This window comes from Amphiprion ocellaris, chromosome 10 (genome assembly GCF_022539595.1).
Source record: "Amphiprion ocellaris isolate individual 3 ecotype Okinawa chromosome 10, ASM2253959v1, whole genome shotgun sequence".
In the NCBI taxonomy this organism is placed as follows: domain Eukaryota; kingdom Metazoa; phylum Chordata; class Actinopteri; family Pomacentridae; genus Amphiprion; species Amphiprion ocellaris.
The window spans coordinates 3,086,010-3,104,369 of record NC_072775.1 but is presented as its reverse complement, the minus strand read 5'-3'; the positions used below and the strand labels follow the sequence as shown (position 1 = coordinate 3,104,369).

Genomic DNA, 18,360 nt, shown 5'->3' with positions numbered 1-18,360 from the left:
GTCTGTCTGTCTGTCTGTTCGTCTGTCTGTCTGTCTGTTCGTCTGTCCGTCTGTCTGTTCGTCTGTCTGTCTGTCTGTCCATCTGTCTGTCTGTCTGTCTGTCTGTTCACAACATTACTCAAAAACAGACCAACAGATTTGGATGAAATTACCAGGGAAGGTCAGAAATGACACAAGGACCCAGTGATTAGATTTTGGCAGTGATTCGGCTTATAGTCTGCATCCACGGATTTGTTAAAGATTTCCACAATATTTTTTGGTGCCCATAAATGAGGACAACAGGAGGCTTAACTGTTTAATATTTAGTTGATGGTGAATGCTGGGAGCCTTTTCTGACCCTCATATCTGACCTCTAACCTCCCTGTAGAGAGCAGAAAACACACCAACTAAATCAGACTTTGTGATTCTAACGGAGCTGTTTCCTCCTCTGCAGCCCCTGAAGCTCCACTGCGAGCTCTGCAGCATCGTGTCCAGCTCCGGCCAGATGCTCGGCCAGGCCGCCGGCCGTCAGATCGACCGCTCGCCCTGCATCTGGAGGATGAACAACGCTCCCACTCGGGGCTTTGAGCGCGACGTGGGCCGGCGGACCACTCTGAGGGTGGTGTCCCACACCAGCGTCCCCCTGCTGCTGCAGAAGCCCCAGTACTTCTTCGGCCAGGCCAACGACACCGTGTACGTGGTGTGGGGGCCGCTGAGGAACATGAGGAAGGACGGGAAGGGCATCGTATACAACATGCTGCGACAGGCCTCCGAGAACTACCCCCACGCTCGCATCTACATCACCACGGAGGAGCGCATGAACTACTGCGACATGGTCTTCAAGAAGGAGACGGGGAAGGACAGGTGAGTGCAGCTGTCTGGGTTTCTCTCAAACATCAAATGTCCAGACGGCTGTTCTGGAGAGATCAGTGGGTTAGCAGGTTGAGCTTAAAGTCAGAGTCTATGGATCTGTTTTAACCTGCTGCATCGCCATGGTAACAGATGCTGCAGAGCTGACCTGGTCTGGAGCAGGTTCTGTCTGCTTTTTGACTAATTATCTTCCGATAATTGTTTCGGATTGTTATAGATTCTGTTTTTTCTGTAAACCTGTTGATTTGTACGTTACTAAAACCACTGAATGAAGCCGTGTTAGTTTCAGTATCACACACTGGATGGATCGCGTTGCCATGGGAACCAACATATACTTGGTTGGTTATGCAGAAATCTTCTATATATATGTTTTTATGTTTGTTTTGTTTACTACCAGTACTGCAGCTGATAGAACACAGATTAGAACATTGATTATTTATAAGTATTTATCACACAGAATATTCAAGTTGAACAGCTGTAATATGCAGCTGTCAGTCAGAAATAATCAGCTGCACTGAGCAGTAAAATAAATATATTCATTTAACAGTTCCCTACCAGCACCAGTTGCAGCAGCAACTTTTTACCATCATACATTTATTGTTCCTCATAGTTGTCCATTAAAACAACCTGTTGACTGAAGCAGCTGAACATGATCGGTTTATTTAGGTCAGAAGAGTAACTGGAAAGCAGCAGAAAATCTGACTTAAAGATAGTGGAAACTCATTCTTGTTATCTCTGACTGAGGTTTTAGTTTCTTTTGAGCCGACTCACAGAGAAAGCTGGACTCTGTTAAACCTGCTTCACTTCATCCCTCCTGACATCTGATCCTCTCTGACATCCACGGCTCCGTTCATATCGACGCTCCGCTCATCGCTTTGTGACGTTTTTTTGATCTCATCTCTTCCTTTCATAAGGCTCCATCAAAGCGCTGCTTCGCTTTGCCTCTAAAGAGGTTCTACACGGCACCGGAGGCTTTTTCTTTAAATGAGCTCTTATGAGGAGCCTCAGAGGGAAGGCTGGGTTACAGACAGAATCCAAATGCTGGTCTGGGGAGAATCTGGTTAATGAGGTAGCAGCATCCTGGCAGTCCTTCTGAAACCCTGGAAGCAGCTGGTTGGACAACGTCTCAGACAGCATCTTGGCACATTCTGAGATCCAGATCAGTGTTGGTTTCTGTGAGATTCATCATCACGTTGAAGCGTTCGCTGTATTTTAAAGACAAACTCACCCAGTTGTTGCTTTTCTCCATCGCTTCCCCAAAGACAGCGGCAGGTTAACCCTCCTGCTGTCCTCATTTATGGGCACCAGAAAAATATTGTTTCCTTGTCTGAAAAAAATCCAAAAATTCAGCAAAAAAATTCCACAAATTTCTGAAAATTTGCTAAATCTTCAGGAAGAAAATTCCAATAATTTCTTAAAAGTTTCCCTTAAAAGTTTTATTTAAAAAAAAAAAAAACAAACCCAAATTTGGCAAGAAGATTCTTGTAATTATTTTCAAAAAAATGAGTAAAATCTTCCCGAAAAACCCTAAAGATATCTAAAGTGATTCCATATATATTAATAAAACTTCTAATATTTTCTTTAAGAAAATTCACATAAAAATCAACTAAAATCCAGTGAAATTCGCTGGATTTTGGTTGATTTTTTTGTGAATGTTCTTAAGAAACATTTTTTTTCCCACCAAAAAATGTTCAAAGATTTCCCCAAAATGTTGAAAATGTGGACATCAGAAGTTTCACTGTGAACATATATTTTTTCCACATTTTCAAACTTTAAAATGGGTCAATTTTGACCCTCAGGACGACATGAGGGTTAATGACTGGGAGCGAGGCCAGAGATCCGCTGTTGTTTGGGAGATGAACCTCATTTCAGCTCCGTGTTCTCCTGCCTCTCCCAAATGTCATCAGGACCTCTCAGCTTCTTAAGAGGATTAACATGTTGGGTAATAGGCGTAGCATCCTTTCCATTTGGGCTCCATTGTCTCGCTCTCATTCAGGACGACGAGGTTAATGCTGAGTTTCATGTAGAGCGTCTGTGTTCGGCCCACAGATAGAGGCCTGGGATTAGGAGGAAGAATCTCATTACAGGACAGAATGCTGCCAGAGGTTCCTACATATGTTGGTCTGTTCCTCATGTTTTTGTCTCAAACTCGACTGCATGTGTTCAGCATTGAGAGCTAGCCAGTGTCCATGGAAACAGCTTTAAAGACAGCAGCTACACATTTAATGTAATCAGAGGGAGAGGAGTGAATAACTGCTGTCATTAGGTTGAGCTAATACGTAAGATACGACCTGCTTAGCCATACAAGGTAGGAATGAACTCTGACAATTTATTTTCTTTGCTTATCCGTGTGAAATGCTTTTATTATGGCGATCCTGAACTACTTCTCTGCAGCAGCTCGTCTGCATTTAGCCTGTAATGTGTGTTGTCTGGTTTACTGTCAGCGGATGGATAATCATCAGCCTGTAGATGGAACCGTGATCGAACACAACTCTAATTAGCCAGTTTGCCTCCAGCAGCCGAGGAGACGTCTTGGCTTCGACTCGCTTCCTTGATCAAGAGGAACGCAGCGTCGGGACTGAGACCGAGTAAACATCTCAGCAGTAATTCAGTCGCTCTCAGGAAGCTCAGTCATTCCTGGACGGAGGAAATTAAAGTGGAGGAGAATTAGAAGAGGGGTTATGATGATAGAAACAAGACGACAGGAAAGAGCTTCAGGCTGGTTTAAATCAGGAGGAGGGGAGAGCAGAGAGAGCTGTTCAACCCTGCAATCAATTTAACCCTTGTGTCGTCCTGCAGGTCAAAACTGACCCGTTTTAAAGTTTGAAAATGTGGAAAAAATAATATATTTTCACAGTGAAACTTCTGATGTCCACATTTTCAACATTTTTAGAAAATCTTTGAACATTTTTTGGTGGGAAAAAAAATGTTAAAAATGTTTCTTAAGAACATTCACAAAAAATCAACCAAATCAAGCGAATTTCGCTGGATTTTGGTTGATTTTTATGTTTGGATAAAAGCGTCTGATGAATGAAACTGTAGAACTGAAGAAGAAGTTTTTGGTTCAGTGTCCTGAAAATGAGCAGTCCTCCATGTGAATGCCTTTAACAGCCACTTCCACCTTTAAATCCTGTAACTGCTGGAGGATGTCAGCTGTACCTCCTGAGCTGCAGTCAGCTGTTGGAGCATATCACCTCGGCCCTGTTAACCAACCTGTTAGCAGCCCTGTTAGCGGCTCTGTTAGCGGACCTGTTAGCAGCCCTGTTGGTGGCCCTGTTAGCGGCCCCGTTAGCGGTGCTGTTGGCCGCCCTGTTAGTGGCCCTGTTACCTGCCCTGTTAGCGGCCCTGTTGGTGGCCTTGTTAGCGACTCTGTTAGCAGATCTGTTAGCGGCCCTGTTGGTGGCACTGTTGGTGGCCCTGTTAGTGATCCTGTTAGCGACCCTGTTGGTGGCCCCATTAGTGGCCCTGTTGGTGGCCCCGTTAGCGGCCCTGTTAGCGGCCCTGTTAGGGACCCTGTTGGTGGCCCCGTTAGTGGCCCTGTTGATGGCCCCGTTAGTGGCCCTTTTGGTGGCCCTGTTGGTTGCCCCGTTAGCGGCCCTGTTAGCGACCCTGTTGGTGGCACTGTTGGTGGCACTGTTGGTGGCCCTGTTGGTGGCCCTGTTGGTGGCCCTGTTAGCGGCCCTGTTAGCGACCCTGTTGGTGGCCCCATTAGTGGCCCTGTTGGTGGCCCCGTTAGCGGCCCTGTTAGCGACCCTGTTGGTGGCCCCATTAGTGGCCCTGTTGGTGGCCCCGTTAGCGGCCCTGTTGGTGGCCCTGTTGGTGGCCCCGTTAGTGGCCCTGTTGGTGGCCCTGTTGGTGGCCCCGTTAGCGGCCCTGTTAGCGACCCTGTTGGTGGCCCTGTTGGTGGCACTGTTGGTGGCCCTGTTGGTGGCCCTGTTGGTGGCCCTGTTAGCGACCCTGTTGGTGGCCCCATTAGTGGCCCTGTTGGTGGCCCCGTTAGCGGCCCTGTTAGCGACCCTGTTGGTGGCCCCATTAGTGGCCCTGTTGGTGGCCCCATTAGCGGCCCTGTCAGCGACCCTGTTGGTGGCCCCATTAGTGGCCCTGTTGGTGGCCCCGTTAGCGGCCCTGTTAGCGACCCTGTTGGTGGCCCCATTAGTGGCCCTGTTGGTGGCCCCGTTAGCGGCCCTGTTAGGGACCCTGTTGGTTGCCCCGTTAGTGGCCCTGTTGGTGGCCCTGTTGGTGGCCCCGTTAGCGGCCCTGTTAGCGACCCTGTTGGTGGCCCTGTTGGCAGCCTGGTTAACGACCCTGTTAGCGGCTCTGTTAGTGGCTCTGTTAGCAGCCATAGATGATGCGCCGGACGTCGACACAGGACTTAAATCACATTGTCACTTTATAGCGCTGCCACCGACGGCTCCGTGACCCGGGGCTCTGCTTCCAGCCAGCTTCCTGGATGTTCCTGTTTTCAGAGGTGTTTCTGACAGCGTGAGCGATGTTATTTATAACCCTGAATATCTTTATCCTCTCAGTGAAGCTGGACTCTCAGAACACTGCTCACTGTTTCTGGTTTCTGTGTTTACATTCAGAAATATGCAAAGATGGTGCACGTTTTATCTTTAGAAATGGTGACTCTGTGATCATAGCTCATTTTGATCAGTTCAGGATCTGCAGTTTTCTAATCACCCTGTGCTGGTTTCTCTCTGTTGGCTGCCACTACAATTTAAATTACTTTTATAATTCTGGTTATTGCTCATCAGGCTGTTGAGTCCAAGTCTCTGAAATCTGCAAACCGGCGTCTGCTGAGTTTACCAAGACCTTGACTCAATAGTCAGCCATGTTAATGATCAATAACTGTTTAAATTTACATTTTAGAGGTTGACTACACTGTAACAATGAATGTTTTTTATTTAAATTAACTATAAATCTTCGAACAATTTACAATTTTTTTATTACAGATGTTCCCTAATGTGTTAAATTACACACAATAATGAGTGAAATCACATAAAAAATATTAATTTACATGTTGACCCTTCAAAAAAAGGTTCCTTTGCAATGTTTGACTGTAAAATTGCATTTTATTGTATTTAAATGAGCAGAAATCCAATTATTTGATAATAATTGGCAACAAGGTTTTCTTTTTAACACTTTTCATGTAGATTTGGATCATTTTACTGATAGAACAGTGCTTAATAAATGAAATGTTCAAAGACATTAGAAAGTTGGAAATCTGATGATTCTTTCAGTTTTTAGTGTGTTCTTATGAGAAATTGTGTATTTTAGCAACTTAAAAACAAATAAACCTGATATTCAAACCGGTTTTTGAGGTAAATGTCATTAATGGTCAAAAAACTTCTTTGGTAACCTTTAAACGTCATTTTGATTCGCATATTTTCTTCTTGTCATCATTGTGCAGCACATACAGCCTGGAACCAGACCAACATTTACCTGTTAATTAACTTTAGGAGAACATGGACGTCATTTGTATGTGCAGCAGCACACGACTCCTCCCTGAGCTCCTCCTGTTCATCTCACCTCATCAAACATCAGTGGAAACCACAGCGCTGGTCAAACACTCCACTGGTGACCTCTCATTTCAGGGGAACTCAGGTATCACTTAGTCACAGCTCATTTATTTCACTGTCGTCCAGTTTAATCTGACTGCATTAAATTACCTGGAATATTTAGTGGTGTCACATCCGGGATGTTTCAGCTGAGTCTTAGGTGGATCGTTTCCCAGTTAGGACGGCTTTTAGTGTATTGTTTCCCAGTTAGGACGTCTTTAGTGGATCGTTTCCCAGTGAGGACGTCTTTTGTGGATCGTTTCCCAGTTAGGACGTCTTTTAGTGGATCGTTTCCCATTTAGGATGTCTTTAGTGGATTGTTTCCCGGTTAGGATGTCTTTTAGTGGATTGTTTCCCAGTGAGGACATCTTTTAGTGGATTGTTTCCCAGTTAGGATGTCTTTTAGAAGATCGTTTCCTCTGTGAGGACGTCCTTTAGTGGATCGTTTCCCAGTTGGGATGTCTTTTAGAGGATTGTTTCCCAGTGAGGACGTCCTTTAGTGGATTGTTTCCCAGTGAGGACGTCCTTTAGTGTATCGTTTCCCAGTTAGGACGTCTTTAGTGGATCGTTTCCCAGTAAGGACGTCTTTTGTGGATCGTTCTCCAGTTAGGACGTCTTTTAGTGGATTGTTTCCCAGTGAGGACGTCCTTTAGTGGATCATTTCCCAGTGAGGACGTCCTTTAGTGTATCGTTTCCCAGTTAGGACGTCTTTAGTGGATCGTTTCCCAGTAAGGACGTCTTTTGTGGATCGTTCTCCAGTTAGGACGTCTTTTAGTGGATTGTTTCCCAGTGAGGACGTCCTTTGGTGGATCGTTTCCCAGTGAGGACGTCTTTTGTGGATTGTTTCCCGGTTAGGATGTCTTTTAGTGGATTGTTTCCCAGTTAGGACGTCTTTTAGTGGATCGTTTCCCAGTGAGGATGTCCTTTAGTGGATCATTTCCCATTGCGAACGTCTTTTAGTGGATGTCAGATGAGAGTAATTGGAGGAAGTACGTATATGGAATAGGAATCTTCTAATTCTGAAAAACAGGAAGTCTTCAATTTGTTCCAAAAATACAGATTTCATTCTTAAAGGCTCGTTGATGCCTCCAGAGAACCAGCAGCCGGAACCTAAAATTGATGTTTCACCTGCAGTTCATCATCTGGAGTGAGTCACTCTAGTGTAGACGAACTCTCTGTGAGTTTTATTTGAATCTGTTTCTATGAGTGTAAATGTCACGGCTGTGTCATCGTGCTTCGTCATCGCCAGCCGTCCACTCGGTCTAAGGACCCCGGCAGCCATCCCAGAATAGTTCCACTGAAACACCCGTCCTCCGTCTAGTAATCAGTCTGTTCAATATTTAGTGGATGTGAGCAGATCTCCAGCAGAGAGATGCTCTGTGATGTTAGAAACACCTGAAGCTGCAGAAATAACGAGCTGAAAATCACTGAGGATTTTCTCAGTTTTATGGGTTTAAACCAGCAGCAGCTCAAATGAAAACTCTCAGACATGAAAACACCCAAACAAGAGAGAAATTCATTCATGTCAAACAGGTCCAGGCTTTAGTTCTGGATGGAATTCACGATGTTCTCACAGAGAAAAAACAAAAAGCAAAGTTCATTTTGAAACAGCTTCTCTGGAAAACACAAAATAACCAACAACGTCCAAACCACAGATAAATGCCCAAAAATAATAATATAAATGAAGGATTGTGATGCTATAAATCATATCCTCCATAAGATTCGTATTGTACTAGATCTAGTGAATCCATGAAGCTCATCATCTCCAGTACTTCTACTATTTTTAACTCCTTTGGCTTATCTATATTTTGTAAATTCAAACTGTTCGTAAGAGCAGATCTTTATTTTTCTGCTTGGTATATAATGGTCATGCCTTATTCATAAAGTTTTTTTATCTGTACAGAACTTTTTTTGCTCCGTACATCTGAATAGACGCGAGTGATTAGAGTCTGAATTTATTCTGTTAATTACAGCATCCCATAAACACACAGAACTCAGAATTTAATCACCCTGGTAACTTGTTATTGCTGCATTTGACATTAAAGGCTCTGAAAAACAAAATAATTAACACATTTGAATAATTTAATTAATGTAGAAGAAGAATATCAAGTAAAAATAGTAAAAAAAAAATCTGGATAAGTTGTTTTAGCGATACTCTGTTATTATTTATTCTACTTCTATTTTTATTTCCAAGTGCAATGCACATTTTTATATTTTAAGCTCATACATTTTTACTTTTACAGTTTTTTATCTGTTTGTCTGCTGCCTGTTTCAGAGGATTTCCATGAACTTTAGTGAGTTTATATAAAGGTTAAAACTAACAGTTTCCAGAAGTGCTGTTTTTCTATTTACAGCTTTTATTTTACCTCTAAGAGGCCGAACAGGAGCGGATCAACACAGAGCTTTGTACTGAAATAGGACCAAATGTTCTTCTGGAAATTAGAATTGGAAATGAAGTCCTCACTCACAAACAGGATTAATTAAAATGGAGGCATTTTATCTCCTGCCGTTGCGGTAAATAAAGGCCCCAGCTGCTATTCTGGGAAGTAAATTAATTTTTCAGAAATCCAGAATGTGGTTTAACCCTCCTGTTGTTCATTAATTCCACAAGCCACTTTATGATGATGTCATCTATAGTGTAGTAATACTGTATTTATTAATTTTTCATACTTCATTATTGTATATATTGTACATATTATTGTTATTTTAACCCTTCTGTTGTCCTCATTTACAGGCAACAAAAAATATTGTTTCCTTGTCTGAAAAAAATCCAAAAATTCAGCAAAAAAAATCGCCAAATTTCTGAAAATTTGCAAAATCTTCAGGAAGAAAATTCCAATAATTCTTTAAAGGTTTCCCTTAAGAATTTATTTATTTTTTTAAATCCCCCAAATTTGGCAAGAAAATTCTTGTAAATATTTTCAAAAAATGAGTAAAAATCTTCCCAAAACAAATCCTAAAAAAGATTTTTTTTGTGAATGTTATTAAGAAATATTTTTACAATTTCTTTTTTTCCCACCAAAAAATGTCAAAGATTTCCCAAAAATGTTGAAAATGTGGACATCAGAAGTTTCACTGTGAAAATATATATTTTTTTCCCACGTTTTCAAACTTTAAAAGGGGTCAATTTTGACCTGCAGGACGACACAAGGGTTAATTCAGTGAACAGGCAGCAGCACCGGAATAATACTAATAATGCTTTTAGTGCAAATGTACAATAATGTTTGTGATGCTTCGGGACGTTGGAGGCTTTTACAGATGCAGAAATATGCTCAGGTCCACTTTTTACTGTCAGTTTCTCTCTAGATCCAGGACATACAGGAACTGAAAAGCCATTTCTCTCTCCTTTGTATTATACATTTTTAAAAAAAAATGTTCTAAATACAGTCTAAATAAAGTGAAATATATAAAAATCAGCCTCTGTAAGCTAGTGATCCCTTCCTGACTTACTTAAATGAGCAGAATCTGGACCAGTTGGGGTCCAGAAAGAAGCTCTGAACTTAACTTGTCTCTCCTATCAGGATCATAAAAGTTTGACAGTGCAATGGTTCAAACTCTGAGCTTTTAGGTTTTTGGCACATTGATGCAGATCAGGGTTAAATTCTGCTGCAAACTTAAAGCAGCTCTTCCATACATGAACTGATTTCTGTGTTGGTAAAACTCCTGTAGGATTCTGAAGAGTCAAACTAAAGACGTTTAAACTTTTAAAATCGGCTTAAAAAGACCCCTTTCTGCAGCAACATAAAGACAGACAGACGTGTACATCGTGAAAGTAGAATAATTATGGTAGAAAACTCTGCATTTCTACTGATTTTGTATATTTTTTAACACTCGTGTCGTCCTGCGGGTCAAAATTGACCCGTTTTAAAGTTTGAAAAGGTGGGAAAAAAATATGTTTTCACATTGAAACTTCTGATGTCCACATTTTCAACATTTTTGGGAAATCTTTGAAAATTTTTTGGTGGAAAAAAGAAATGCTAAAAAAAAGTTTCTTTAAAAACATTCACATAAAAATCTTTTTTTTGTGACTGTTCTTAAAGAAAATATTAGAAGTTTTACTAATATATGTAATCACTTTAGATATTTTTAGGATTTTTTTGAAAGATTTATACTCATTTTTTGAAAATATTTGCAAGAAATTTCTTGCCACATTTGGGGGATTTTTTTTTAAATAAAAATTTTAAAACGTTTAAGGAATTATTGGAATTTTCTTTCTGAAGGTTTTGCAAATTTTCAGAAATTTGGGAAATTTTTTAGCAGAATTTTTGGATTTTTTCCTGACAAGGAAACAATATTTTTTGGTGCCCATAAATGAGGACAACAGGAGGGTTAAGTGACTCAACATGTTCTAACCGACCTTCAGGCTCGGCCAGAACATTCATGCTGCTCAATAAATACATATTAATAATTTAAAACTAATTTCTGGAGATTTGTTTTTTGTTTTGACCCTTCAAGAGCGTTTCAAACCCTGCTGTCCAGCCAGTGAGGCTTTTACACAGAAACCTGCTGCATTAGACCATAAATCAGACTCCTGAGGAGATGTAAGTCTCCTGTTTGTGGCTGCTTCGCTTCAATCGCCTCTAAAACGCTGATTCCAGCGCAGCTTTGAAATGCATCAGACAAAGAAGCTGAGAATTGCTGCTCGACCCTGAAATATCCAGACTGAAAATGAAGGAATGTGACAGAGAGGTCCAGTCAGTGAACTCTGATGCGATGGAGAGCCGCCGCTGGCCTTGACGTCAGATAACTCCCTGGTGTTTACTGGCCTTCATACGTGTCTCACTGTAATTGCTTTGTGTTTGGATGTGAGGAGAAGAAGCTGCAGATAGAAGGATCGCTGTTGTCAGTTCATGTTTAAGACAGAAACACGGAGTTTGTGTCGTTGCCACAGTTAATTTCATCACAACGAGCCGTTTAACCCTCCTGTTAGCCTCATTTACGGGCACCAAAAATCTAGTTTCCTTGTCTGAAAAAAATAAAAAAATTCAGCAAAAAAATAACCCCAAATTTCTGAAAATTTGCAAAACTTTCAGGAAGAAAATTCCAATAATTTCTTAAAAGTTTCCCTTGAGAATTTTATTATTAAAAAATCCCCCAAATTTGGCAGGAAAATTCTTGTAAATATTTTCAAAAAATGAGTAAAAATCTTCCAAAAAAACTCAAAAAATATCTAAAGTTATTCCATATATATCAGTAAAACTTGTAATATTTTCTTTAAGAACATTCATATAAAAATCAACCAAAGTCCAGCGAATTTCGCTGGATTTTGGTTGATTTTTTTGTGACGATCAGAAGTTTCACTGTGAAAATCTGTTTTTTTTTCCCCACATTTTCAAACTTTAAAACGGGTCAATTTTGACCCGTAGGACGACACGAGGGTTAAAGGACAAATAAAATCCTTCTGAAGAGCGTACAGTAAATCTTCAGCTGTGTGTGTTCTGAGGCCAGTTAATCTCTTTAGGGTGTTATTTTGTGAAGCCGTGCAGCTTTTTGATCTAATAAGATGACTGGTGATGCAGGTGTGTGTTTGGTGATCATTCATGTGCAGCAAAGCAGAGCAGAAAATGCGCTTCCTGCCTTTGTGGCTGCTGGCTAAACCCTGATGTCTGCCTGCGTTACTGCCCAGCTGGAAGAAGAACCGGTTCACGGCAGTCTGACATGATTCTGTTAGCATCCACCGCAGACAGACTTTATTCAGAAGGAAGCGTCTCTGAAAGGAGGCAGGACAAATGTGTGTCATTCTGGTGACAGAACCATTGGAGACATGAAAGTAAAAGTCATCCTCTGGTTTTCTACCGCGAGGAATCCAACTAGACATGAAATGTGTAAAGAAAAGACAGAAGAATAGAGAGAGAAGTATGTGGGCAGTCGAGTCAACACAACAAAGCCGGATCCTTGAAGAAAACTGAGTTTGTTGTGGAGGACTGAATGCACAGAGCCATGACCTCGACTCCCTCCAGATCCTCTGAGATGAACGCAAAAAGCCGACTGGACTCAGGGCTGAAGCAGGCTAAGAAAGGCGCTTTTCCACTAGCACCTACTCGGCTCGACTTGGCTCAGTTTAGGTCGTTTTCCATTACAACTGAGTGCCTTAACCCTCCTGTTATCTTCATTTATGGGCACCAAAAAAATCTAACCAAGGAAACAGTTTTCCTTGTCTGAAAAAAAATCCAAAAGTTCAGCAAAAAAATTGCCCCAAATTTCTGAAAATTTGCAAAACCTTCATGAAGAAAATTCCAGTAATTCCTTAAAAGTTTCCCTTAAAAGTTTTATTTTTAAAAAAATCTCCAAATTTCTGAAAATTTGCAAAACCTTCAAGAAGAAAATTCCAATAATTCCTTCCAGTTGTTTTTTTTTTTTTTTAAATCCCCCAAATTTGGCAAGAAAATTCTTGTAAATATTTTCAAAAAATGAGTAAAAAATTTTCAAAAAAATCTTGAAAATATCTAGTGATTACATGTATGTCAGTAAAACTTCTAATATTTTCTTTAAGAACATTCACAAAAAAAGATTTTTATGTTCTAAATTAATCAGTCCTGTTTCTATTTTACAGATTTATAGTCACCTTTATCAATAAAGAAACCTCATTATGAAAGACAGGTTCTGTGCTATCACATGCGGTTAAAACATTACATATCGGTTCCAGATATCGCCCATCGACCTTATGATTACCAATAATCAGCATCGATATCGGTCCCGAAACCCGTTCCCTAGTTTTAGATATGGAAGACAGTGACAGACGTCGTTTAACAGCATTTTTTAGAGTTTAAATTATCGCAAGCTGCTGTAAAATCAGCAAATATTAACATCATAAATCAGACCACTGGTGTAGCCGTTTATAAAAACTGGGAATATCAGGGAACATTTGCAGTGACGCTAATGGTCCGGTCCTCACATTCATCACATCTACACAAAGGTTTTGTGGTTTTCCAAATCACTGCTGTGAAAAGGCAATTAACAGGACTCCCTGTGGCCGGTGCCAGAGCGTTTCGGCATGAAGGTGAGATGATATAGCGCTGTACTTTTTTACCTCTTCCTCCTCTTCTGTTCGACATTTTACCTGCAGCAGGTGCAGAATTCTAAGTCTCGTTCTTTCTTTGGATCCTCGGACATCGCATGACTTAAAGCAAGGGAGTCAAACTCATCTTAGTTCAGGTTCCACATTAAACACAATCAGATCTCCAGTGGACCAGACCAGTAAAATCACAGCATAATAACCTGTAAATAACCACAACTCCTAATGGTTCCTCTATGTACGAAACATCATGAACAACCTGAAATATATAAAGAAAAATAAGTTCCATTTCAGCAACATTCAGCGTCAGTTTATCATTTCCACATTACAAGTTCCAGATCATAGTGTCGACAAAGGAACACAACATTTACTGATCTGGAACTGAACCATAGAGGATTTACTGGAGGATCAAAACGACAAAAGTCAGACAAAAACAAGACAAAAAACAACAAAAACAAGACAAAATATTACAAAAACGGGGCACAAAACAACAAAAGAACAATGAACAATCTAGTATTTTGCTTTATGATCAAAACAACTTGTCATGGTCTAGAAATGATTTTAAATTTATAGTTTTACTAATTTATAATCTGCAGTTAATTTCTTCTCTGGAGTTTTTGCACTTTGAGGGCCAGATTGGACCCTCTGAAGGACCGCTTTTGGCCCACGGGCCGCATGTTGGACACCCCTGACTTAAACAAACTGAAGCTACAGTTATGTTTTCAAATAAGCCAAAACACAAAATGCAAGCGGCTGCATAATTCTAAGACGATGTGGAGTAATGCTCTTCCTGTGGACACACATGAATCCTGCCTTCAGCCTCTGGAGCATAAAGAACGAGTGCAGCTGTAATGCTTCCTGTCAGTGATGTTCTGCTTTACGTTCCCCTCTAAATTGGATGTGAACTCGTCACTTCAGATTATGGTTGTAGAACACTGTGGGGAAAAAAGGGACCAGCAATCACCTCCTGGCAGCAGCATTACAATCTGCTTGTAAAATCATCAAACCCTCATCTCCTCCTGAACAGAGCAGCTCTTCTGAGAGTTTGATCAGAATCCAGGCATTTTTCTTTTGCATGAAAAACTTCTGGGGGTTCTTTTCAGTCAGCCGCTTTAATACTCTGTTGTGTTTTTTGACATGAATCCCACCAGAGAGGCTTCCAGTGTGGAATCAGATGGTTCACTTTGTGGTCAGGACATAATGTTGATCCATGCCTCTACCTGGACGTGTGCCGGATTATTCTGTCTTTTATAGTGCAGCAAACGGTCCTGGCTGCCTGAAACGTCTTATTGTGGCCAGTAGATTCTTACATTTTATTACTCCGCCAAGGAACGGTGGAGTTATGTGACGATCGGCGTACGTTTGTCTGTGAATCTGCTTGTCTGTCTGTGTGAAACATTACTCAAAAACAGACCAATGGATTTGGATGAAATTTTCAGGGAAGGTCAGAAATGATACAAGGACCAAGTGATTAGATTTTGGCAGTGATGCGACTTATAGTCTGGATCCATGGATTTGTTAAACCTCCTGTTGTCCTCATTTACAGGCACCAAAAAAAAATTGTTTCCTTGTCTGAAAAAAATCTGCAAAAAAATCCCCAAATTTCTGAAAATTTGCAAAACCTTCAGGAAGAAAATTCCAATAATTCCTTAAAAGTTTCCCTTAAAAGATTGTTTTAAAAAAAAAAAATCCCCAAATTTCTGAAAATTTGCAAAACTTTCAGGAAGAAAATTCCAATAATTCCTTAAGTTTCCCTTAAAAGTTTTATGTCAAAAAATCCCCCAAATTTGGCAAGAAAATCCCTGTAAATATTTTCAAAAAATGAGTAAAAATCTCCCCAAAAAAAACCTAAAAATATCTAAAGTGATTACATATATATCAGTAAAACGTGTATTATTCACCTTTTAACCTTCGGTGTTTTTCTACTCCTAAACAGTGTGCTTTTAACAAACCTATTCACTTCTATGGACATTCAGCCACTCTGCTTTCTGAGTAAAATATATTTTCATGAACAGTTCGTGGACGTTGTTGCTCCGTCCAGTGAGTAAAACACGGAGCTTCTCTTTGAGGGTAAAGGCTAGAAGCTGTTGTGTCGTAAAGCCGTTCCTTCCATAAACCTCTCAGCCGGCATCAAGTCTTCAGTTCCAAAACACTCCATCCTCACTTTGAATACTGCATAAATCAGACGCTTTTCTTTCTGCCAAACTACTGCTGTTTTCTGCTGTGAAGTGAGTCAGGTCTTGGTCGGGTCGTGGATAATGACGGATTCCTTTTCCTCCTGGTTCTTTTGTCGGAGCTCTGATAACTGGCGCTAATAGGCTGATCAGCCACCAAGTCAAGGTTCCTTTGTGGAAAAATAATGTTAAACAAACCGCACTAAAGTGTTGCATGAATGACATTTAAAACTCAGTATCAGTGTGCTGAAGTAAATAACATTTTCATTCATTGCAGAAAGTATTAAATAGCAATGCATGATATTTATAATAACTTCTCATTGATTTGTCTGTTAGTTTATGTAAAAATAAGCAGATTCATTTAGTTGAAAGTTGAAACTAATAAAAAGCTGCTTCATCTTTCACTAAAGGACAACATGATATAAGAGAGGAAAGTAAAACATAGTAATAGCAGTGAAATTGGAAATAAAAACAGCAAATGTTGGCAGTTTTAGCAATGTTGACGTCTGAGCGACAACCATGTTCACTTTTATGAAGCACCAGAGCAACATTTTAAAACTTGTTATGACATAATACCTCGATGAATAGTAAAATATAGCAGAATGAAATGAAAGACAGGAACTTTAATCACTCATCTCTCAGATATTCAGACAGTCAAGGCTCCAACATTTGTTCCAATATTACTTTAAATTGTACATATGTTATATTTATATTAAGGATATTCACATAGTATTGAGATGTACTGGTGTTGCTAAATGCATCAAGAATTAAATCATTCTCAGTCTGATTTATGCATTTTATGTCTGCAGATGTGTTAGGAGTCAGTACGAGAACCTGGATTATCTGGAGCTCTTTTCCTGTTAGGTTATCATCCAGTCTGGACAAATACCAGAGCGATCGTATCGACTCCTGTTTGTGGAACCTCACTGTGAAAGGCTAAAATAGAACTAACAGCTGTACAGTACCGAGTGTACGCAACAGAAATACATCTTAAATGTATAAACCCTTGAATTTCCCTCGGGATTAATAAAGTATCTATCTATCTATCTATAGTCTATCTATCCATCTATCTATCATCTATCTATCTATCTATCTATCTATCTATTTATAGTCTGTCTATCTATCTATCTATCTATTTATAGTCTGTCTATCTATCTATCTATCTATCTATCTATCTATCTATCTATCTATAGTCTATCTATCCATCTATCTATCTATCTATAGTCTGTCTATCTATCTATCTATCTATCTATCTATCTATCTATCTATCTATCTATAGTCTGTCTATCTATCTATCTATCTATCTATCTATCTATCTATCTATCTATAGTCTGTCTATCTATCTATCTATCTATCTATCTATCTATCTATAGTCTGTCTATCTATCTATCTATCTATCTATCTATCTATCTATCTATCTATCTATCTATCTATCTATAGTCTGTCTATCTATCTATCTATCTATCTATCTATCTATCTATCTATCTATCTATCTATCTATCTATCTATCTATCTATCTATCTATCTATAGTCTGTCTATCTATCTATCTATCTATCTATCTATCTATCTATAGTCTGTCTATCTATCTATCTATCTATCTATCTATCTATCTATCTATAGTCTGTCTATCTATCTATCTATCTATCTATCTGTCTATCTATCTATCTATCTATAGTCTGTCTATCTATCTATCTATCTATCTATCTATCTATCTATCTATCCATCTATTTAATGCAGTGAAACTATAAAAGGCAGGAATAATCTGTGAGCTTTACAGTGGAACAAAAGGAGAATGAAATCCCAGTAGTTCTGATATTTCACCATGATGTGGTGCTTTGACACTTTTTATTTTTGTTGTTGTTTCCTTCCCTCTCAGTCAGTTAGAATCCCAACCTGCCATTCATTCACAGTGCCTGAGTTCCTCCTGAGATAAAGTGGTGTCTGACAGGTGACAGGTGTGTTGTGGAGGGTTGCTGGTTGACAGGTTTCCATGACGCCAGAGCTCACAGTGATTAGCGGCCCACCATGTAGGAGGGTTTATGTTTGGTCCAGATGCTGTTTGGCTGCTGAGATAAACCACATCTGCTCCACTTCAGATTCGTTAATTATCTAAAGACCTCTACACTGGAAAAAATGCTCCTCTCAAAACAAGAAAAAAAAAACTTATTTCAAGGAACTTTTACCTTGAAATAAGTGAAAAAATCTGACAATAGAACAAGTGGAAAATGGCTTGGTAAGATTTCTTGAAATAAGATATGATGTTTAGAATATTGAGATCTTAAAATTAGATTGGAAAACTTATTTTAAGCTATATTTTACCAGGATTGTCAAGCTTAGGTGTCTTAAAATAAGCCAGATATGCTAAAAAATAGCAGTTTTTCACTCAAAAATCAATTTTTGCTTTCATGTAACCTCCTAATTTGAGATGTATTAAATTTATTTTGAGTTTTCTTGTCAAATACAACTCAAAACAAGATAATGTCAAGATTGTTTGATTTAAGATATTTTAGATGCATTGTCTTAACCCTCCTGTTTTCATTTACGGGCAGCAAAAATTCAGCTAAAAAATTACCAAAATTTCTGAAAATTTGCAAAACCTTCATGAAGAAAATTCCAATTATTCTTTAAAAGTTTTCCTTAAAAGTTTTATTTTTAAAAAAATCCCCCAAATTTGGCAAGAAAATTCTTGTAAATATTTTCAAAAAATGAGTAAAAATACTTCCAAAAAAATCCTAAAAATATCTAAAGTGATTCCATATATAT

General features: G+C 39.4%; 1 protein-coding gene across 4 annotated transcripts in view; it reads left to right on the top strand.

Annotated features, from left to right (window-relative positions):
- Nucleotides 1–18,360, top strand: part of st6galnac3 (ST6 (alpha-N-acetyl-neuraminyl-2,3-beta-galactosyl-1,3)-N-acetylgalactosaminide alpha-2,6-sialyltransferase 3) — a 126,033-nt gene that overhangs the window by 62,799 nt on the left and 44,874 nt on the right. For all 4 annotated transcript variants that reach the window (XM_055014066.1, XM_055014069.1, XM_055014068.1 and 1 more), the window contains one exon: nt 434–843. In XM_055014066.1, coding sequence (XP_054870041.1) covers nt 434–843 — 410 coding nt within the window. The remainder of the gene's footprint in view (nt 1–433; nt 844–18,360) is intronic.